This window comes from Plecotus auritus (genome assembly GCF_963455305.1).
Source record: "Plecotus auritus genome assembly, chromosome: 9".
NCBI classification, from domain to species: Eukaryota; Metazoa; Chordata; class Mammalia; order Chiroptera; family Vespertilionidae; genus Plecotus; species Plecotus auritus.
Window position 1 is genome coordinate 125201241 of NC_137783.1, and position 23970 is coordinate 125225210.

General features: G+C 40.3%; 1 protein-coding gene across 1 annotated transcript in view; it reads left to right on the top strand.

Moving 5' to 3' along the window:
- Positions 1–1820: 1820 nt before the first annotated feature.
- The window catches only part of ZDHHC13 (zDHHC palmitoyltransferase 13), a 46404-nt gene continuing 24254 nt past the window's right edge, over positions 1821–23970 (top strand). Inside the window, exons 1-8 of the mRNA XM_080640792.1 lie at positions 1821–1947; positions 9498–9643; positions 12389–12511; positions 13787–13864; positions 15073–15217; positions 18007–18071; positions 21016–21178; positions 22625–22750. Coding sequence (XP_080496918.1) covers positions 1846–1947; positions 9498–9643; positions 12389–12511; positions 13787–13864; positions 15073–15217; positions 18007–18071; positions 21016–21178; positions 22625–22750 — 948 coding nt within the window. The 5' untranslated portion in view covers positions 1821–1845. The remainder of the gene's footprint in view (positions 1948–9497; positions 9644–12388; positions 12512–13786; positions 13865–15072; positions 15218–18006; positions 18072–21015; positions 21179–22624; positions 22751–23970) is intronic.

Sequence of the window (23970 nt, forward strand, 5' to 3'; positions counted from 1 at the left end):
TTCCACGGACCATGCTATTCTACTGTGACATGTCTACAAGCCAAAGCATTTTCAAAGATGAGAGGTAATGATGGCACTTTAGGCCTCACTGGGTTTGATTTCATATAGCTATTAGGCATATACTTATCCCAATCTGAAGTAGCTCAGTGGAAGCATAAAAGCAGAGGAAAGTGTTAGAACTTACTTGTCCTAGAACCTTCTGATGTGTTAGGATGTTAATGTGCAAGCATTGAAATAGCAGATTTCAAGCCTCCCTCAAGTTCAAAAACATCTTCTAATTTAGTCCTTGAAAGTGAAATGACCAAACCACTTTAGTCAAAGCACTTTGCAGTAAGAGAACTGGGTTTGAATCTTTTCTCACTGTTTATCAGCTGAGTGACTTGGGGGTGTATGATATCAGTCTGAACCTCAGTTGTTTTCTTCTGGGAGATGGGAAAAATAACACTCATCTTACAGATTAGACATAATGTATGTGAAAACACTGTCATGGGTGCCAATGCATAGGAAGTGATCAATAAACAGTGTTCTTATTATCTAAGCAAAATGGCCACACCGAAGATTCTCTCCTCGGTGAAGCCTTGCCCTATCCTAGCTTGACCAAATTAATTGCTTGCTCCTCTGGCTCTTCCAGGAAGTTGCCTGCACTTCCATTTGCCACTCAGTTTGTCCTTCCTTTTATCATAGAAGTTGATGACACACCTATCCATGTACTCCTCTACTCAGTAAAATTATACTGAGCATTTTCCATATCCCTGAGCTGTGATGGGCACTGGGAATTCAGAGATGGGTACCACATGGTTCCCACCCTAAGAGGGCATGATGATGGTGGGCTTTTGGGATAACTCATGGTTGGTGTGCCCAATAGGCAGGGGTGTTATAATAAAAACAATAACAAATTTTAACAATTTTACTTATTATAGTATTTATCATGGGAAAAACCAGCACTTTGTTAGATTTCTAGACATTTATATTATGATTTAGTATTGCTTTTATAGAATAAAGGAAATCACAATACTTTCAGTTCTTTTCAAATTTAAAATGAGATGTTATGGGAGGGCCCTTATCCATTACGTCTTATCTTTTATATATACAAAAGCCTAATATGCTAAGAGTCCAACCGTTCGGTGGACTGCTTGGCAAAGTTCTTAATCTGGTTTAGCCTAGCAACAGATATTTGAAAAAAATAATGACAAAGATTGTGTTAGTGCTGGGCTAGAAAAGCTCCGGTTTTCTGGGGACTGAGTAGGACAGCCCCACTGCACACCACTGGAGCTCCCCAAGGTCAGGGACCATGGCTTAATAGCTGTCCTTTGAGCTGAATAGATCTTAGATGCCAGCTCCTTCAGTGCAGACATTAAAGAGGCATGAGGAGTGCAGGTGGGGGCCTCTTGCCCAATCCCCCTGTAGCCTGAGCTGTTGAACTCATCTATTTTCTGTTCTATGAAGAAAACAGAACCCCAGATGGTGGTAGTGACTTGCCGAAGATCGCAGAAGCAGAGAGTGGCAAATGTTTTCAGTTAACATTTGTTGATTCCTTACTAGATTCAGACATTGGCGGGGGACGGGGGCAGCGGGCTTTAGCGGATGGGGCAGGAGGGTCGGGGGATTCAGGCTGTGCTGGAGCTGGGATTCAAATTCAGAATGCAGTCTTGACCTGGGGCTGGAACTTCACCGCGGACTGGGGGCGGGGCCTCCAACTCGCGGTTCCCCACTAGCCTCTCTGGTGGCAGGAAAGTCCCGCCCCCAGACGAGAGGAGAGCAGGGATTGGCTTCCCCGAGGCCGACTGACGGGTACAGGCGTGAGCTGGGGCTGCGGCGGAGGCGGGGCCGTGAGCAGGAAGTGGGATGCGGGAGGCTCGAGGCGCGCTGGCCAGCGGGTTGCATCCGCCGCTTCGAGGAGTCCCTAGAGTCACTGGGACTATGGAGGGGCCGGGCCTAGGCTCGCAGGTGAGTGCGGCCGGGGATGGCTGACCTGGGGAACTGGCGAGGAGAGGCGCGGCGGCTGTGGGGAGGCGAGGGCGTGGGTTAAGGAAGCTCCCAGAGGGGCCTGGAAACACCGAGAATGATGCTGGTGTTTCTCTGAGGGGACCGGGAAGAGGAGGCCTGGACAGAGGATTGAGTGTCTTCGCCAAGCCTCCAGCCTCCTTGCTCGGGCCGCAGCACCCCCTGCGATCGGTATTCCCCCTGTGTCTGGCAGGGACCGCTGTGGGGCCTGGAAGGGGTGGGTGGCTGTTCCTGGGAGAGGTGTCAGGTGACACACCTGAGTTGGACCCGTCGGTCTTGACCTTGGGCTGGAATCAGTGCGGTTCTATTGATTTCCTTTTTGGCCGAGGCGCCTGGGCTCCCTCCTTCGCACCACCCAGCCCTGTTTTAGCTCTTGTTCCCACACCCTTGCTTACTCCTTGAAAGAAGGCAGGCTGTTTGTTTAGGCTGGAGAAAGGGGGCTGGGAAGGGAGGTAGGGTGGTAGCTACCTGCAGAATCCTAAAGGACTCTATTCTGTGGAGGTGTTACCAGAAGCCAGATGTAGTTCCAGAGAACAGAACGGGCGAGTGGGGGACGTTACAGGAGGCACTTGTTCGCTCCAAGAGAACAAGATTTTTGTCCTTTTTTGAAAAAAAAAAAATGGCCCTTTCCCAATGTATATTGTAGCTGGTCACATTATGGTGACTAAATGAAGAATACCCAGATTCAGCCAACTTTTAGTGAGTGTTTAGCATGTGCCAAATGCTTTTATATGCATTATTTTATTCCAGAATTGACACATCCTTGCAAAGATGACAATCTCTAGATACAGATGAGAAAACTGAAGCTGTCTCCAGTTGGAGTGAGTTAGGTAGTGGATTTTCTGTTGCTAGCAGGATTCAAGCAGTTTGAGATGATTGGATTGCTTGGCCTCTAAAAAAAAGTCCAATCTAGAGAGTGTTTCTCATGCTCCCCCTTTCTCTTCCTTCTTTCAACAGTCTGATGTAGTTTTACGTGAGGAACAAGACATGTGGGGAGTTGTCAAGGCATTCTTATTAGGTGTTCTTGGATTTTGACAGACAAAAATAAAAAAGGTTTGCATGCAGACTGGATTTTACAAAAGAGTGTAGAATTTTCACATGGGAAGTAGGTCTCATTTTTCCCACCTCAGAGTTCAAGGAAAAGTTGACAGGAATAACTATCATATCTTAATTACTGCTACTCATTTACAAAAGCCTTTAAAGTGCTAAAAGTTCACTCCCTCTCCCTGAAGGGAAGGTAGCCCTGCCCCAGTTCCGTAAGAGATAGAGGGAGAGAATGACTCAGAGGTTGAAATTAATGGGGCAAGGCAGAGATATCATTGTTGTTAATAATAATTGCTACTAAGTTTTTCAATAATTGTGTAAAGATCTTACCTACATATGGTGCTTTACAGTTTGCAAAATATTCCCCCCATTCTTGATCTTCACTATGACGCTGTGAGGTGGGGAGGGATTATGATTCTAGTTTTAGAGATTAGGCCTGAGGCTTAACAAATTGAAGTCATCTGTGAAAAGTCTATTAGCTGCTAAGTAACAGAGCCAAGACTTCATTTGTTCTACTGGGAGTTAGGTACTGTTACAGGTGCAGGAGATAAATCAGAACAATACAGACAAAAACATTCCTGCTCTGGTGGAATTTGGTTCTGGTTCCAACTTGAGAACTGATGGGTTTTTTTTTTTGGCAGAATTTGCCAATACAGGCATACCTTGTTTTATTGCGCTTTGCTTTGTTGTGCTTCGCAGATACTGCTTTTTTACAAATTGAAGGTAAGACCCTTTACCAGCAAAAAGATTACAACCCATCGAAGGCTCAGATGGTGGTTAGCATTTGTTAGCAATGAGTTTTTAAATTAAGGTATGTACATTGTTTTTTTAGACATAAAGCTATTGCTCACTTAATAGACTACACTACAGTGTGAACATAACTTTTATACGCACTGGGAAACCAAAACATGTATGTGACTCGCTTTATTGAGATACTCACTTTATTGCAGGGGTCTGGAACTGAACCCCCAGTATCTCCAAGGTATGCCTGTACCATCGGGCCCCCAGTTTCCTCTCTGACCTCATTTTTTATTACTTTCTTGCTTGCTCAATTAACCCTGGTCATACTGGCCTCAAGGCCTTGGCACTTACTATTTGCTCTGTCTGGAATACTCTTTCCTCATACCCACATGGCTTATTTCCCCACCTCACTAAGGTCTTGACACAAATGTCACCTCTGTGTGGCAAGCCCTCCCAGTATCACCACTAGCAGCAACATTCCCTAGTCTCCTACCTTGCTTTTATCTCTTCTCAGCATTTAATACCATTTAGCATACTTACTTGCCTTGTTTGTTGTCTCTTTCCCTCCACTGAATTAAGGGCTTTGAGGACAGAGATGTTTATCTGTTGTGTTCACTGCAGTGTACCTAGCACTAGTGGGTACTCTGTAAATAATTGTACAATGAATGAACTTGGAAACTGAACTCTGGTACTTCTGTTAATGTCTTGAGAAATGTTAAAGGTTATCACCTTTTTGTTTTATTTGATAATCTTACAGAACAGTGACCCTCATCAGAGTTTGCATATGGTTTTGTAGATTTTGGGTTTCTCTAAAATTAATGCCCATTGTAACTTTAAATGTATTTATTTACTATTTAGTAAAATAATTTGATTCGTGATATCTCATGGAAATATCATATGATCCCTTATATCTTAAAGATGTTCCTGTTACCTATTGCTGTGTAACAAGTCACCCTAAAACATAGTGGTGTAAACCACCTATTGCCACGCTCATGGACTCTGTGTCAGGAATTTGGACATGGCATAGCAGGAATGGTTTGTTTCTGCTCCACTGTATCTGGGGCCTCTGCTAGAAAGACTGGTGAACTGGGATGACTCAGCACCTAGGGCTGGTGCTGTCTTCACTCACATGTCTGGCAGTTGATGCTGACTTTCAGCAGGGTCACCTACATGTGGCTGGGCCTCTGCACAGCATGGTGGCTGGGTTCCAAGAGTGAGCATCTCAGGAGACAGAAGGAGGAAGCTGCCAGTTTCTAAGGCCTGGGAATCACTTCTGCAGTATTTAGTAGTGGAGAGCCATAGAGCTTCCTCTGTGAGGAAGGACATGGACCCTCGCCTCTTGATGGAGAAGTATCAAAGAAGTTGGGGGCTTTGCTATAAAAATCACCACAGATGTGATTTTCATAATACCATGTTATCCCCGTGAAGGAGAGTAGTCAGCTAGCTACGTGTCTCTTTCTTGGTATCCCACCCCTCCTGTTTGTAAATATTGTCTGTTGTGTTCACTGCCATATCCTGTGTCTAGAACAGTGCCTGGCACATAGTAGGCATTCAGTTAATACCTGATGAATGAATGAATGGATTGTAGTAGGAATTGTGTCTTACTCGATTACCTAGTTACTTAGTACTGTGATTTGTAGGTAGTAGGCATTCTTTACATTTCCCTGAATGAATGATTAATGAAAACTCAGGAATTTTCTGGCTTCCTGAGATTTTGCTTCATCAATTCCGTTACCTTAACATTGTAGGTAGCCATGTAGCAGTTAAGCTTCCATTGCCAAAAAGGATGTTTGTTTGTGCGGTGAAGTCTTTACCAGTGCACATGTCATTAATGACTCTTGTAACAGTTCCTCTTAGAACCATACAACATGGAGTTGCAAGGAACTTCATAACTATATGACCTGCTCCTTCCATTTTACAAATGTAGAAGCTGAAGCCAAAAATGGGGTATTTAGCCACCATCATACAGCCAACATGAAATCTGAGACTTTGGCCTTGTTCTCAAGGAGTTTACATTTCAATGTGGTAAAAATGAAACAACTAGAGAATACCATAAAAATAATTTTTTGATAACTAGAGAGTAATCTCTAAGAAGGATTTCGTATCATGACATAAATTGCTTTAATCTTTGTGATGGGAATATATGGTTGATTTTTTAAAACATCTTTATGGGACTGTCTCTAGTTAGTTAACCTCCCCCAAAGCAGGTCATCTCCTTTCTTACCTGTAGCTCTTGTGGAAAATTTTGGGAAGGAGCGAATCTAGAGCAAAGGAGATAACTTAGAGCTGTAGTCTCTAAACTTTTTTGATCATGCACTCCTATCAGTAAAACAATTTTGAACTTGCACCCCTAGAATAAAACACTATTATAATGTGAAAAGTAGGATCCAAAATTTTCATTTTTGTAAACTATCACTAATTATGAGCTGAATGGAGTGATGAATGGAGCCTGCACTGCAAGCTGGCTGGGAGCTCAGGGATCCAGCTGCACAGTACAGATCATCCAGGCGCTGACTGCAATTTATCATCACTTGTTGGCAATGGATAACTCTAACCCCTATGCACTGATGGGGAGATTCTCTGTTATATGGTTGTCTGGGACTTAAAAAGTTCAGCACCCCTCTATTTGATGTACATGGGGGCTTGGACAAGGGTCAGTCACCAAATTCATACTGTCATGGGGCATGTTGTAAGATTTGACAATATATTTCTAAATTATAGTCATTCATTAATAGGTCAACATATACACATGGTAAAGTTGTAAATTAAAGATAGTAAATATAAATTTGCTTTAAGTCACCCTTTTTGATAATTTTGAATATTTTTGGAGGGAAGCTGGCATTTTGTTTAGATTGTCTTTGTTTTTACTTTGTGTGACTAATGAAGATTACCTGCTCTGAAGAGAAGTGTCAGTTCTGCCGTATTCTTGTTTGTGGGTAGCACTTATGCCATTATTATCTCAATTCATGGCATCTTTATAGTTTAGCTCACTTGCTCATTTTGGGAGGGCAACATAGTGCTCAAATTAGTAAAGTTTAAAGAGGCCAAATTTATAAAATTTTGCAGCTTTCCCTTAAAAATAAAGATCAAAGGCATTGTAATAGAATAGAAGCTTTAACATTTTTCACATTATCTAATGGGTCAGTGCATATACAGCCTTGTGCACACTTGCCTCACTTTGGAGACCATGACTCTGAAAGCAGGCTTTGAGTTTATATAATCATTTTTAGGTTTTACTCTGATCTGGATTTAGGCTCTTCTCTCCTCCCCCCGCACCCCCCCCCCCCCAAAAAAAAAGATGACATGAACAGAAGGCACCTCCTGTTCTCTCATCTTTACCACCGATTTTTGCCATTTAATCACATATTGCCTTCCACTATATCTCTGACTTACCTGCACTATTAGACTTAAACTCCTGGAGGATAAATACCTATGTCTTCATAGGGTGGGGGCCATGTACATCGTAAGTACACAATAATTAATTGTTGAATAAGTAAATAAATGCTCTTAATTGTCCATGTTCTTTACATTGACATGTGTAATCCTCCCTCAGTTCCTGCATGAAAAATGAAGCTGATGTCCTTAATGCCTTAAGGCATTATTACAGGAAACAAATTTGTATCTTTAGAAAAAGTCAATTTTCTGTGATGAAAAATCTGTATATAAACAAAGGGTTAATCTTCCTAACATACAAATGGAAAAAGATACACAATCTACTAGAAAAACAGTAGACTGAAAAGGCAGTCCACCAAAGAGAAATTATGAGAGCTAGTCAACATAACAAACCAACAATCTACCAAAACTCCGATTAGCTATGAGGGGCACACAAATGAAAAACAAGGTGTTATATTTTAGCCATCAGATTGGCAAGAATGTACTGGATGTTAGTTAATTATAGGATTATTTGTAGAAGTGAAGACTGAAATCAACCTACAGAACTAACAATAGGGAAGTGGTTGAATAAATTACGCTACATCTATACAGTTGAATAATATCCAACTATTACTGACCAGCAGAGCTATACATGGTACATGGTTAAGTGAGACAAGCAGTTGATGAATGCGATCCCACTGTTTTTAAGAAATAAATATTAAGAAGAAAATGATAAAAGCATATATGTATATATACTGGATAATGTCATATATGTTGAGTATATACACAATGACAAAAGATACCCCAAACTTAATAATAGGATCTCTGGTAATGTAAGAATGGAATATTTGCAAATCACATATCAGAGGACTTTTGTCTAGAATATCTATATATATAAAAGCCTAAGTGACCATCGCAACCGAATGGATGACCAAACAGGCTGTGTGGGGCGACCAGGCCGGCGGGGGGGGTTAGTAAGGGGCAACCAAATGACTGAGCAGCAGGCTGCGTGGGGCAACCAGGCCTGCCGGGTGGGGGGCAGTTGGGGGTGACCAGGCCTGACGGGGAGGGCAGTGAGGGGCAACCAGGCCAGCAGAGGGGGCAGTGAGGGGTGACCAGGCTGGCGGGGCGGGGGGGAGGCAGTTGGGGACAACCAGGCCGGCATGGGGGGCAGTAAGGGGCGACCAGACCGGCAGGGTGTCAGTGAGGGGCGACCAGGCTGGCGGGGGGGGGGGGCAGTTGGGGGCGACCAGGCAAGCAGGGGGGTTAGTTAGGAGCCATCAGGCAGGCAAGCAGGTGAGCAGTTAGGAGCCAGTGGTCCTGGATTGTGAGGGGGGTGTCTGACTGCCAGTTTAGGCCCGATCCTGGGGATCGGGCCTAAACTGGCAGTCAGACATCCCCCAGGGGGTCCTGGATTGGAGAGGGTGCTGGCTGGGCTGAGGGGACCCCCCCTCCAGTGCACAAATTTTGTGCACAGGGCCTCTAGTATAATATAAAGAACTCTCAAAATTTTAAGAAAACAGCTCAATTAAAAAATGGCAGTTTTCTTAACTTTTGTCTGAAAAAGTATATATTTCATCCCTGTTTTTGCAGAATATTTTTGCTGGTGTTTCCAGGTTTACAGTGTTTTCCTTCAACTCTTCAAAACTATTGTGCTTTTTTTGTCTTCTGGCTTGCACTTACTGATGAGAAATCTGAATTCATTCTTATCTTTGTTTTTTGTACATAATGTGTCTTTTTCCTTAGGCTGCTCTTAAGATTATGTCTTTATTTATTTAGTGATTTGATTATGATATACCTTGGTATGAGAATTTGAGGTTTATTCTGCTTTTTTTTTTTTTTTTGAGCTTCTAGGAGCTGTGGGTTTGTAATTTTCACTAAATTTGGCAGATTTTTGGCTATTGTTTAGTCAAATATTTAAAAATATCTCTCCCTCCTCTTCTGAGACTCAAGCTATACATGTTCAAGAACTTGATTCATTAGGGATCTCTTTAGTGTGTATCTGCCACAACTCCCAAAACAGAGGCATGGTGACCTTCCTATTTGTAATGTCAATAGCCATGACCTTCCACCTACTACAAGTATCAAGCTCTATTTGTGTGCCTTTGCTTTGTTGTATGATAAAACATACTTATAATTTGGAATTTTCTAATATTAAGCATCTAATCCTCATGAAGAGAATTAAGATGAAAATTGTCCCTTGTACAACTCTAAGACTAAAAACATTTTAAATTTAATAACATAGATATTGTTGATAGTAACAAATTCTTCATTATGTAATTGTATGTGACATTAATTCTCTTCCTGTGCTTTGTCAAATTACTCCTACTCTCCAGTGCAGGAATCACAGCCATGGCCCCCCCACTTCAGGATTTGGTCGACATGGAGTCTGTGCACATGAAAACAAAGAACTTGCCAAGGCAAGAGAAGCTCTTCCTCTTATAGAGGACTCTAGTAACTGTGACATTGTAAAAGCTACTCAGTAAGTCTTTCCAGTTCTTCATTTTACCCTTATGTTCTGTTGAAGTGTAATAATGTATGTGCAGTTCATGGCATCCAGTGTATACCCAACTCACTTCCTACTCCATTGCTAGTATGTTTGTTATAGCAGCAACAGAGCACTTTAATACAGTGCACCTTAGCTGTTTATTACTAGTCTGTTGCATTAGATTGTGAGCAGCTTCTTATCAAAAGCATGTTTTTTTCACCTTTGTAACCCCATGCTTTTGCACAGTTCCTGCCTTGTATTAGATGCAAAGTAAATGCTTTTTTTTGTCTTCTGGCTTGAATGAATGAATCATTTTAAGTGACACTAAAACTGGACTCTGAGTTTGAAACACAAATCTGAGTCTTTTAAAATGTACTACAACCAAAATATATATGTGGAATGGAAAAACACCAGCTCACACCATTATGGATATTTTAAACATTTATTTATTGAGTACTTTCTGTGTACCTATTGTGTACTAGAAGAAAGTCAGTAAAGTAGAAATTGGCTTCCTGACCACTTGAAACATAGTGGGTTGTTTTGCTTGCACCAAAAATGAAAGTATGTTTTGAAAGGAGATCCTTAAAATCTCCAGATGTGGGTGTTAAATCATTTCCAACATTTTTATCCTCATGAGTCTCATTGATTATTAACATCCACCCATCTCTTACCATTGGATATATTTTGAAATACTTTGTTCATCAAGCTACATTGATTTTAATCCATTTTCTTAATAATCAAATATAAATCTGATCATCAGAGCTTCTAATCAGCATGAAAGGAACTAAAGTTGTCACACTAACTTGATATAATTTTTGTCAAAAGCAAGGATGTTTGTTGATTAATTAGCCTTTGACCTTAATGTAGACTAATATATAATTTATGTTAGTTAAAAAATAATTGACAGTTACTTGGATATTCTAAATATTAATTTATATGAATGCTCGAGGCCCTGGAAACCACTACTTTACAAGAATATTATTTGATATTGTTTATATTATTATATTTACATGAAGATGAGAATGTTCTTAAGATAAATATTAGCTTTAATTAGAATGGAAACATTTAAATGTTTCTCTGCTACTGGTAAATTTCTATAAGATAAATGTGAAAAATTATCCTATGCACACAGGAAATTAAAAACTCACATTTTAACCCGGCCATTGTGGCTCAGTGGTTGAGCATCGACCTATGATCCAGGAAGTCACCATTTGATTCCTGGTTAGGGCACATGCCTGGGTTGCAGGCTCGACCTCAATCAATGATTTTTTCTTATCATTGATATTTCTATCTTTCTCTTCCTCTCTGAAATAAAATATATATATATATATATAAAATAATGACATTTTATATCATTCCTAAGCCTTCCTTTGAGGTCTTAGACCTTCTTAAGTCATTGAGGGAAGATCTTTAGGTAGATGTGGGAAGGCAAAAAAACACAAAAAAATCCACGAGGGGGTGTGTGTGTATGTTTGTGTTTTCTAAACCACGAAAATCCTCATTAGTGTGTACTCTTATATTTCTCACGTAAAGGGAGTATTTTTTCCCCAGTAAAATGTTAAAGTTGACATTTAAAAGATGAAAAATATATCATCAACAATTTACTTTTGTTAATATTTTCATTTAGCATTGTAAGACAGTTATCTCTATCTTAAAAATGCCATAAAGACAGACAGATAGGGATACACAAACATTTTGGTGAGGTAGAAATGATTTAATTTTATAGCGTGCTAAATGTGGTCTTTTGGAACTTAATATTTTTTATTAAAAGAAATATTGCTAATGAATTATTTTAAAAGTTATTATGGGATTAAAATATACATTTCTCTCCTGTTTCTCATTCTTATAGTCAGTCAATTAAATAACTCTCTTAAATATTCCTCAAGTCCATCCCTCACTTTAGGCTCTCATTGCCTCTCACCTGTATTTATTGCAAGAGCCTCTAAACTGGTCTTTCAGTCTCTGCTTCTTCCTCTGCAAACTAGTTTCCATACTGCCACTAATGCGATCTTTCTTAAAACTCAAGAGTCTTAGAGCTTTCCTCTTTAAAACTTTCAGTAGTTTCCCTTTGAACAATAGATGAACTATAAACTTCAAAGCATGGCATAGAAGGCCCATGCAGTTTTTGCCTCTCTATTCTATCCTCATACCTTACCATTCTCTTCCATATGCTTTATCCTTCTTCAATGTGAAATTGCTTGTATTTCTCTGAATATCTGTGTAGTTTCACATCTCTGATTTTTGTACATGCTGTTCCCTCTGCCTGGAATGCCCTCCCTTCAGCCCTCAAAACATAGTTCTATATACCATGTTTCATTCCCCGCAGAATGTCTAATCATTTCTTCCTTTGCCATACATATCTTATACTATGTTTATATTTTATTGTTGAATTTATCCCATCCCAAGCTTTAGTCTCTCTCCTTAATTGGGAGGTCATTGCATGGGTTTGGTTTGATTCAAGAATGAGATTATAGTCAGGAATCAGCACCATACATTCCTGGCATATAGTGGAGAATCTAAGGAGGGCAAATGTGAATGTTAAAGTTTATTTAAGAAAATCAAGTTCAACTCCAAATGGATGTTGTTTGGCTTTACAGCATGGCCTCTTGATATATATCTTTGTTAATGTATTTCTGTGTTGACTGAAAGATTGGATAAAACCTGGTAAAAGAAAGAAATTTTGATATTTGAAATTATCTTAATGGTATCAATTATGTCCTTTTTTTTTTCTTATTTGAGATACGGGATTTTTGAACGATGTAAAGAATTGGTAGAAGCAGGATATGATGTCAGGCAACCAGACAAAGAAAATGTGTCGCTTCTTCATTGGGCTGCTATTAACAACAGACTGGATCTTGTAAAGTAAGATGGGATATATGTGTATTAATTGTGTATTTATCATTCTAGACCTCTCCTTCATTTGTGTTTTCTTTAAGTGCAACTTTGAATGTTGAAACATCCATAGTCCTTTATTGTAAATGAATACCTGAAACTGTGCCACACACATCAGTTATCCGAGTGTTGAAAAGGACCTTGGAGATCAATCATCCAGTCCAGGGTTGTCATTGGCCCAAAAAGGAAAACTAAAGACAAAGCCACAGGGCCCATCATAAAGATAAAGTTCAGGCAATGAAATTGAACATTGTTTTAAAAGAAAAAGCATAAGATAAACTTTCTCTGTATAGAATAGAAAGTTTCAGGTAGTATAGAAGAAATATTGAAATTTTTTACATTGCTTAATAATGCCAGGGGGAATGGATGACTAGAGGAATAATTTAACCTTTTTTTAAAAACTAAATGTGGAATACATTTTTAAGTAGGCGTATATCGGATTGTAGAAAATACTGTACTTGCTCTTCATAAAGCACTACTGCCTACCCATTTTTTATTTTATATGTATGTATGTGAATTGCATATAATTTGTATTATATATATTAAATTTTGGAGGTTTAAGAAACTAATACTATACTAAAGTTTAAAATAAATACACATACAGGTAAACCCCTCTTCTGTGAAAATAAACTGATGTGTTGTTTTGATAATGATATTCGAAACACAACTTTTAGGTAATGAGACTAATTCCTGTAAACCACAGAAGAAAATGTCTCTTTGCCTTACAGAGTCACTTATTCAGTGTATCATATCTGTGTCCCCAAATAGAAAGCAAAACATTCAAAATGTCTAACTTTTCTAAAAGGATTTTGAATTATTTTTTTACTATTTTTAAAATTTATTTCCATATAGTAATTCTAATCTTAAGCTGTTTAAAGTGACATAATTTCACTTTTTCTTTCAATTTAAGTAGAATAGCTCTGATTCTGAACCTTTTAAATATAAACCTTTCAAGAGTGTTGTGGTAATTAGAATATACAGAATAGTTATCACATGCTTAGTATGTAAGTTATAATTGAAGCTCATGACACCAGGAGTAATTACTTATATGCTATGAATATTTCACTAGGATTCTGTTTGATGCTGTTGTGTGAATCTTTCAGACTTCTGTCGATCTGTGAGGTTTTAGGGAGGGTTCTTATTATAATTTCTGTTTTCCAATACATTTATTACTAAGAATAAAGTTTTTTTTCTCAGTATGAATTTTAAGTTTTAAATCTTTTTATCTATGTCTGTTTTTAACAGGTTTTATATTTCAAAAGGTGCTGTGGTAGATCAGTTGGGTGGAGATTTAAATTCAACTCCTCTTCACTGGGCCATCAGGTAAAGGTTTTTTGTACACTGACATTGCTATTCAAAGTCAAGTGACTTAAGTTTATTTTCTGAACATTAATGATCAGCATTTTCCACTAGAATTTTCTGTGATTCTCTCTGTCCTATCCAGTATGGTATCCACTAGCCATATGTGAAATATGAAATGGGGCTAATATAACTAAGGAAATGAATTTTAAATTTAATTTAAAATTTATTTTATTTAATTTTAACTAATATGAAATCAAATAGCCGCATGTAGCTAGTAGCCACCATATTGGAAACTGCAGTTAGAGACCATTTGAAGGGCTTTCTTTCCTCCCCCCCTTCATTAAATAAGCAGACTAATAAATAAATGTAGCTTTAAGGAGTTTCCAAAGACAGATTTTTTTTTGTGTTTAACTTGGGCCTCCAATGTAATGCTCAAACTCAAATGTGTGTCTTATACTTTCTTTTATGTAATTAAAATACATATCTTTTATACTTGATCACATGGTTAAAAGTGATAGTTCAGTGAACTATAAACTCAATCAGTTTTTTTCTCTGTATTAGCTATCCGAAGCTGAAGTTAATAAGGCCTGTCTTGATACCTAACAATTTTTAAATTTTTCATCTTAACTCCATTCTCTGTGGTTGTTGGGGTTGCCATGAACCTGAAACTAAAGTGAATAATTGTTCATTTAAGGCAAGGAATTGAATCTTTTCTCCGTAGCCAATAAATTTGAAGAATCTAGGGTGAACTCATCCACATGTAAGCTTCATATGGAAAATGATCCATATTTAAGTGTAAAAATATCTAGTTCCTAAGAATAATATTACAGTATACCTGCAGTCTGAATGTTATATTGCAGGGTATCTGGCTCACGATTATTTTAAAGTAGCAACAGTGAAGTCTAACTGGTTTTAAAGTTTACATTTTTAGCATTAGTTATGTAACATTACTATTTATACATGGTAGCAACATAAGGTTTAAGGTAGATTGGGAGGTTAAGATTATTACCTGCCCTCAAGAAGGACCGTCCAGATAGTTCTAAGTGTGGAACATCTAAGTAAAGGACATTTAGAGAATCCCCAGAGTTTTAAAAACCTTATTGTTAGGAAATACTTTTTATATCTAACTAAAATCCCTCATGTCTCAGGGATATCAATTTCTCCCTGGATTTTTTTATTTTTATTTTTTTGCTACAGAATACAGTATACTTTTTTTTCTTTATTTACAGACAAGGGCATTTACCCATGGTCATATTATTACTGCAGTATGGTGCAGACCCCACTCTCATCGATGGAGAAGGATTCAGCAGCATCCACCTGGCAGTATTATTTCAACACATGCCCATTATAGCGTATCTCATCTCAAAGGGACAGGTATATTTTGAAACATATCTTATACAACAGCTATTATAAATTTGAAGAGATTGGGAAGATGATTGGTAGTCTTTTCTCATTTTTAAAGTAAAAGCAAAAAATATCCAGATATTCAAATATTAGCCTCAGTAGGTCTAGCTATTGAATATTCCTTTCTAGCTTCATTGGAGCAAAAAGGACAGGTCATTTAGCTCAGTAACATATAATAGATGTTTTTAAACTTGTAAGCCAGTAATAGTTTTTCTTATGATCCTTGCAGAGATTTCAAAAACATGACTTCAAAGCCTGTATTTTTCTTCTGGTTGAATGTAGAAATGGTAATCAGATCACTGAATTAACCCATCATTGCTTTCATTGTTTGAGTCTAAATGGAGACCAATTTGAATGTATGCTTCTTATTGTTCTCTAAAGTAATTCCATGAAAAATGACTTGCCTTAAGAAGCATCCATTTATGGCACAGGTTAAATTATAGGTTATTGGCAGTGGGAGTTTCACTGTCAGTTATATTTGTCTGGATATGCTTTCTCTTAGCAAAGTAGTTTATGTATTAGCAGACTCGCCTATAACAGGCGTGGACACGTTTGCACAAATGCTGTTGGAATGACTGTGTACTCTGTAAATAAGCACTTTCTCTCAGACTTAGCCAATTGGAGTAGAATAATTATAACCTCCTTGGGCTCACTTTGGAAAGATGTTTGAGGAGGAATCCTTCCTGCTTCTCTTTGGGTTCCTTCCCATGTTGTACTCCTCCAAGGCCCATAGAATCCTATCTAATAAAGAGGGAATATGCTAATTGACCATCACTCCGTCACAAAGATGGCTGCACCCACAGCTGAAGCCAAGTTCCCATAAGGAGCCTTAACGAGCAATCAGCAGGGACCTGAGGCTAAGCCAGGGGTGGGCAAACTTTTTGACTCGAGGGCCACAATGGGTTCTTAAACTGGACCGGAGGGCCGGAACAAAAGCATGGATGGAGTGTTTGTGTGAACTAATATAAATTCAAAGTAAAGGAGCGGAGGGGAGAGCAAGAGAACCCTCCACTCTTTCGGCTCCGCGGGCCGGATAGAACAGCCGGATGGGCCGGATCCGGCCCACGGGCCGTAGTTTGCCCACGGATGGGCTAAGTCCTCCCCTGCCTCCGTAGGGCTTGACAGGGGACCTCAGGCCGCACTGCCTTCCCTGGCCTCAGGCTGGGGGACCTCAGGCCATGCCCCCCGCCCCGGCACCAGGTCAGGGGACCTGAGGCCATGCCCCCCGCCCAATGGGACTTGACGGGGAACCTCAGGCCACACCCCTGCCCCAGCACTGGGCCAGGGGACCTGAGGCTGCGCCCCTCTACCTGGCTGGGTTTGACAGGGGACCTCAGGCCGTGCCCCCCAACCAGTAGGGCTTGACAGGGAACCTCAAGGTGCACCTCCAGTGCTGGGTCGGGGGAACTCAGGCCATGCCCCCCACCAAGTGGGGCTTGATAGGGGACTTCAGGTCACGCCCCCCATCTCGGCACCAGGCTGGGAGACCTCAGGCCTCACCCCCCGTCCCAGCACCGGGCCAGGGGACCTGAAGCTGCACCCCCCTGCCTGACAGGGCTTGACAGGGGACCTCAGGCCATGCTCCCCACCCAGCGGGGCTTGATGGGGGACCTCAAGGTGCACCCCCAGTGCTGGGTTGGGGGAACTCAGGCTGTGCCCCCTCCCTCCTCCCCCGCCTGGCGGGGCTTGATGGGGGACCTCAGGCCATGCCCCCAACCCAGCAGGGCTTGACAGGGGAGCTCAAGGCATGCCCCCCACCCTGGTCTGGGCTGGGGGACCTCAGGCCACGGCCCCTGTCCTGGTGCCGGGCCAGGGGACCTGAGGCTACGTCCCCTGCCCGACAGGGCTTGACAAGGGTGGGACTGGCCAGGTCTGGATCTAGCCCAATGGGGGCGGGGGCCAGCTGGGTCTGGGTCTCATGTGATTTTGAGATGCATGTGGGTGGGCGGGGACTTGACTCTGAGTCTGGTGGTTCACCCCAGACTCTGACAGGAGGAAGGTTTTCATATACATTTTACTAATTTTCTTTCATCTCTGACACTTCTATTATAGAGAAAGGGCAAATAGTAATATTAAATTATTTCCTCTAATTAATCCCCTTTTAATGTGCACGAATTTTGTGCACTGGGCCACTAGTCTTAAATAATTGAAACTCTTTCTTTGGCTTGGTTGGAACCATTATTGTATACCTTGAACATGGGCCCATTTTATTAAAAGGAGGTATGATTTCTTTCTTTTGTATATTCTAGAAAAATAGAAAAGAATTTTTCATGTGTTACCTTTTAAAACATAATATGATAAATAAAAGAAAATACAATGAGTTGCCTCAGAAGATAGTTGTTCACTATTACTGGAAGTGTTTAAGTAGAGACTGAATGACCTTGTGTAAAAGATGATAGTACCAATGCATGTACTATCAGTTAAGGTCTAAAACTAGATGACTTCTAGGGTCTCTGCTTCTAAAGTCTCTTATATTTGATTGTGATTATCATTTTTCTCTTTCCCTTAGCTCTCTTCCATTCATATTATATAACACTTTGAATCATATATTCAGATATACCTTTTAGAAATATTTTCTATAAATCAGTGAACTTTTATCCTATAGCTGTGAAGCAGAACATTCTTTTATTAAATGATACTTGAACCCTCCTTATAGACACAATGGTAGTGCTAATGTATTGAAGAGCTACCTCTATTAAGAAAAAAAAGAGAATTTTGACTGTGTCTGCAATTAAGCTGATTGACTTCTTTTTGAACAGAGTGTGAATATGACAGATTTAAATGGGCAGACACCTCTCATGTTATCAGCTCACAAAGTACTCGGGTAAGTGAGTTTAATTGAATTGCCTCATTCTGATTCTTGCTTCTGACAATTTCTTTTTTTGTGTATATAATTTCAAGTATCTTAATCTATATGAAATGATACTACATTCTGAAGAATAAAAATAAGATTTTCCACCCTGTGATTGTGATATGGACTTTTTATGTAGTTGTATTTAGAAAAGCACCATTGAAATAATTTTCTCTTTTCTGATAGCTCAGGGGAAGAGTTTGAAAGCTACTGTAAGAAAACTAGAGGCAAGGTGCATGAAATTCATGCATGGGTAGGGTCCCTAGGCCTGGCCGGTGATCAGGGCCAAAAGGGGTCTTCCTTTCCCAGCTGCCGGCTGCTGGCCGGGGCCTTCCTTTGTTCCGTGCTGCCCCTGGTGGTCAGTACACGTCATAGCAAGTGGTTGAACTCCCAGTCGGTCAAACTCCTGAGGGGACAATTTGCATATTAGCCTTTTATTATATAGGATAATTTCTTTATAAAACAGGTAGAGATTCCATAGCATATATTTATTATTTTTTAAGTAAATCTTTATAGTTGAAAGTATTAGATATATCCCTTTTTTTTTCTCCATTGCCCTCTTCAACCCCTCTCCCCACAAGCCTTCACCAACCACTGTCTATGGGTTATGCATATATGCATATGAGTTCATTGGTTGATCTCTGATCTCTTCCCCACCTCCCACCTCCCCTGATAGCATATACGTATTAACATGATTTACGTTTCTTAGTTTGCATTTTTTAAAAATGGCAGTGGGGGAAAAATTCAGGACCTCTGTAATACTGTTAACAATAAAAAAAATATATGCATAAAAAAGACAAGTTTAAATGTTCTCATAATTTGAAATCTAGATGATAAATTTGCTTTGCAGAACACAGTAAATGTTGAGGATCTCTAACATTGATGACTGCTCAGAAAATATTAATTGTAACTGACTGTGGAAATAGTGTATATCTTCACATCAAGTACTTGCATATTTAAGTTTTTCTTTGTATTTCTTTTATAAACACACTAGAGGCCCGGTGCACGAAATTTGTGCACGGGGGAGGGGGTCCCCTCAGCCCTGCCTGCACCATCTGCAATCCAGGACCCCTTGGGGGACATCCCTCTCACAAACTTGGGACTGCTGACTCCTAACTGCTCGCCTGCCTGCCTGATCGCCCCTAACTGCCCCCTTGCCAGCCAGATCACCCCTAATCATCTCTGCCTGCCAGCCTGGTTGCCCCTTCTCCCCTCCTCCCTCCCCCCGCCAGCCTGGTTGCCCTTAACTGCCCCCCCCCCCCCCCCGCTGGCCTGGTCGCTCCTTAGTGCCACCCCTGCTGGCCTGGTTGCCCCTCACTGCCCCCCTCTGCCAGCCTGGTCTCCCCTCACTGCCCCCCTGCCAGCCTGGTTGCCCCCAACAGCCCCCACCCCCCCGCTGGTCTGGTCACCTCTCACTGCCCCCCCTGCCAGCCTGGTCACCCCATGCAGCCTGCTGGTCAACTGTTTGGTCATCCCTCACTAACCCCCCTGCCGGCCTGGTCGCCCCATGCAGCCTACTGGTCAGTCATTTTGTTGACCCTCGCTAACCCCCCCTGCTGGCCTGGTCGCCCCCGCAGCCTGCTGGTGAGTTGTTTGGTTGTCCCTCGCTAAGCCCCCTGCCAGCCTTGTAGCCCCACGCAGCCTGTTGTTCGGTTGTTACTGTGAGGGCATCGTAACCAATTTGCATATTACCCTTTTATTAGTATAGATGATTAATGACCAGCATATAGTCCAGCTTCTATGTTTCTTCTCTCAAATATATGCTTTAGTTTTCCCTTTGTCAGTTTATTTCCAAGGTTATGCTTAATTTCTGATTTTGATTTTACTTTAGACTTCTCTCCTATGAACTGAGTTAGTTCTGATGTTATTTCCTTTTTGTTCATGGAGTGGTGGGATAGGGGTAGAATTTTATTAGAAAGCTTTTTGTCATATAACTCTGAAGTTATATGCTGATAACTCTGAAGTCAGATATAGTGTTTAAAGATCTCGGTAGAATAAGTTAAGTAGAATATTATTTTATTAAAAGAATCTCAAGTAGTCATGAAGGACAGGGAGGTATTGATGATAAAACAATATTTTATTGAATTCTGCCTTCTAGTTCATAACTTTCTAAGATAAACACATATTTTAGGATACTAGAGGCCCAGTGCATGAATTCATGCACGGTTGGGGTCTGGCTGGCCCACCCCAATCAGGGCCAATCGGGCTGGGGTGGCCGGGGGTAGGGGGTGTGGGAGGTTGGCTGGTCAGCCCTGTCCCTGATATGGGGGGGTGGGTGATCAGGGGTGGGGCCTGCCAGGTGGAGGGGCCACGGGTATTTGGTGGGTTGGCCCCGCCCCCAATCGGGGTTGGGGGGGCAATCAGGGATTTGGCTGGCCAGGGGAGGAGCCAGGGGCGGTTGGCTGGCTGGCCCCACCCCCCAGTTGAGGGGACAATTTGCATATTAGACTTTATTATATAGGATTATTTATACCCAGCTTTATTTAATAATAGGTTAGAAGGAAAATGTGAAGTTAGCTTTTGGTTTATCTCCTCAAATATAGTATTGTACATTTAATTTTTAATTAGATGAATAAGATAGAATTCAGTATTGGCCAAAGTTAAATGTATAATTTAAAAGAAAATGTTAATCAATAAAATAACAACATGAAAGTAAAAGTTTGAAACAAAAGTAGTTATTTCACTGTATTGATGTGAAAATTGTTTTTTTATATAGTCACATAATAGATATCTTTTTTGGGGGAGTGTGCATCTCTCCTATTAGCAACTACAATAGAACTCTGCACAAAGAAGTTCCTTAGTTTTCAGAATTCTGTTTGTTAATTGATATATTAGTTTAAGAGATTGGTTATTTACATTTTCCCCTCAAATCATTCATCTCTCTAATACCCTTTGGTATTTTATTGTTTTGAAACAGGCCAGAACCAACTGGATTTCTTTTAAAGTTTAATCCTTCTCTCAATGTGGTTGATAAAATACACCAAAACACCCCACTTCACTGGGCAGTGGCAGCAGGAAATGTTACTGCAGTTGCTAAACTTTTGGAAGCTGGTTCTAGCCTGGATATCCGAAATGTTAAGGTATGACCAGGTATTTATCTTCCTTAGTTTATTATATCTTCAGTTAGAAGATTAATAAATTAACATAAAGGTAAGCTGTACGTATGACTTCAGTTATTACAGGCTAGATGTAAATAATAATAGCTGGCTACTCTCAGAACACATATGTTAAGTCTATGATTCTGATGAGGTTTTAAAAAAATGCTCTATGTCACTAATCATCAGAGACATGCAAATTAAAACCACAGTGAATATCACTTCACACCTGCCAGAATGGCTATCATCAATAAATCAACAAACAAGTGTTGGCAAGGATGTGGAGAAAAGGGAAGCCTCTTGCATTGTTGGTGGGAATGCAGACTGGTACAGCCACTGTGGAAAACAGTAGGGAGTTTCCTCAAATAATGAAAAATGGAACTGTTTTTTGACCCAGTGATCTCACTTCTGGGAATATATTTTAAGATCCCACTTCTGGGAATATAACCTAAGAATCTGAAAAATGAATTCAAAGAATAAATGTACCCCTATGTTCATTGCAGTGTTATTTACAATAGCCAAGATCTGGAAACAGCCCAAGTGCCCATCAGTAGATGAATGGATAAAAAAGCTATGGTACATTTATACAATGGAGTACTATGCAGCCATGTTACCTTTCGTGACAGCATGGATGGATCTGGAGATTATTAGGCTAAGTGAAATGAGCCAGTCAGAGAAAGACAAATAGCATATGATCTCACGTATATGTGGAATCTAATGAACAAAATAAACTGATGAACAAAATAGAAACAGAGGCATGGCCCTAGCCAGTTTGCTCAGTGGATAGAGTATCGGCCTGCAGACTGAAGGGTCCCAGGTTCAGTTCCGGTCCGGATTGCGGGCTCGATCCCCAGTGGGGAGCATGCAGGAGGCAGCCAACGAATGATTCTCTCTCATTGTTGATGTTTCTCTCTCTCCCTCCTTTTCTGAAATCAATAAAAAATGTGTGTGTGTGTGTGTGTGTGTGTGTGTGTGTGTGTGTATATATATATATATATATACACACACACACACATACACACACACATATATATATATAAAAACAGAGGCATGGGTATACATGGAACAGACTGACAGCTGTTAGGGGGAAGTGGGGTGGGGGAACTGGATGAAAGAAGGTGAAGGGATTAGCCAAAAAACATATATATAACACAGAGACACAGGCCACAGGGTGGTGATAGCCAGTGGGGTGGAGGCCAGGTGGAGATGGGTAAGGAGTGGGGAATGGGGATGGAAAGAGACTTTGCTTGGGGCACATGATGCAGTGTGCTGATGATGTTTTATTGAGTTGTACATTTGAAACCTATATGGTTTTGTGAACTATTGTCACCCCAATAAATTCAATTTTAAAAAAATGGAATTATACAGTAAAAAAAAAAAAAAAGTCTAGTACCCATACTATATAAAAAATGTGATTGAACTTTTTTTTAGGGAGAAACACCTCTTGAGATGGCTCTACAAAATAAAAATCGGCTCATTATTCACATGCTAAAAACAGAAGCCAAAATGAGAGCTAACAAAAAATTCAGACTTTGGAGGTGGCTGCAGAAATTCGAGGTAACCATACTTTCAGAATGATTCTAAATTAACTAACACCAGATTTTCGTGGAGCGAGTCATCATGAATACTACACCTATTTTGCATTTAGGTATTTAGAGGTAGAGAGATAAATAATGGTTACTCCTCAGTCTCCTTTGCCAACTCCTTTGCTTCTCCCCCACCTCATATAGTAGCGTGCCCCAGGATTTTGTCCTTGGACTTCTTTTATTTGTATCCATTCATTCCCTTAGTGAGATCATGCACTTACATGGCTTTAAATGCCATCTATATATTGGTAACTCCCCAAGTTTTCACTAGTTCAGACCTTTCCAGACTCGTATCTCCCAGGTACCTGTATAACTTACCCAGTTCAGTGTCTGATAGGCATCTCCAATACAACATCCAAAACTGAACTCCTCTTCTCCCCACCCCTCCCCAACTATTCCATTCATAGCCTTCCACAAATCTATACGTGGTAACTCCAGCTTTCCAGTCACCTGTGTCTTTTCTCAGTCACACCATGTATCTAGGCCATTAGAAAAAGGTATAGGCGAGTCTCCCCTCAGTTTACATCCATTAATGCCAACTCACCATTCCACCAATGGCATTTTGGCCCAGCCACCATTATCTTTCATATAAATTATTGCAGTTGTCTGACTCACCTCTAGTCTATTCTCAACAGAGCAGCCAGATGAATCGTTTAAAATGTATATCAGATCCTATCATTCATCTGCTCAGAATCCTAGGTTTCTTTCTTTCTCCCAGAATAAAAGCCAAAGTCCTTACAAGGCCCCAAAGTCCTTACAAGGGCTGGGGGTTTTTATGTTTTATAAAATTCTCTTAGTACATTGTCTGTCTTCCTCTGCTAGAATTTAAACTTCATGAGAGAAAGATCTTAAATTCATTAATTAATCCAAGGTGCTTAGGATAGTGCCTACATACACAGGGTGGGGCAAAAGTAGGTTTACAGTCGTGAATACACAAAACACAGTTTACTTTTGTATTGTTATTTATTAATTATTGTATTTTCCATACGAACAACTGTAAACCTACTTTTGCTCCACCCTGTATATGCGCTGGAATAATTGTTGAATAAGTGAATAGTGTGGCTCATGTATGAGTGCTACACCTGTAGTTAAAATGTTGAGCTCCATATTTAATTCTTATTTCTGTTCTGAAGTTAAATTGCTTATAGATTCTAAGTTTACCTTTTTTGTTTAAAAATTAAACTTGCTCAT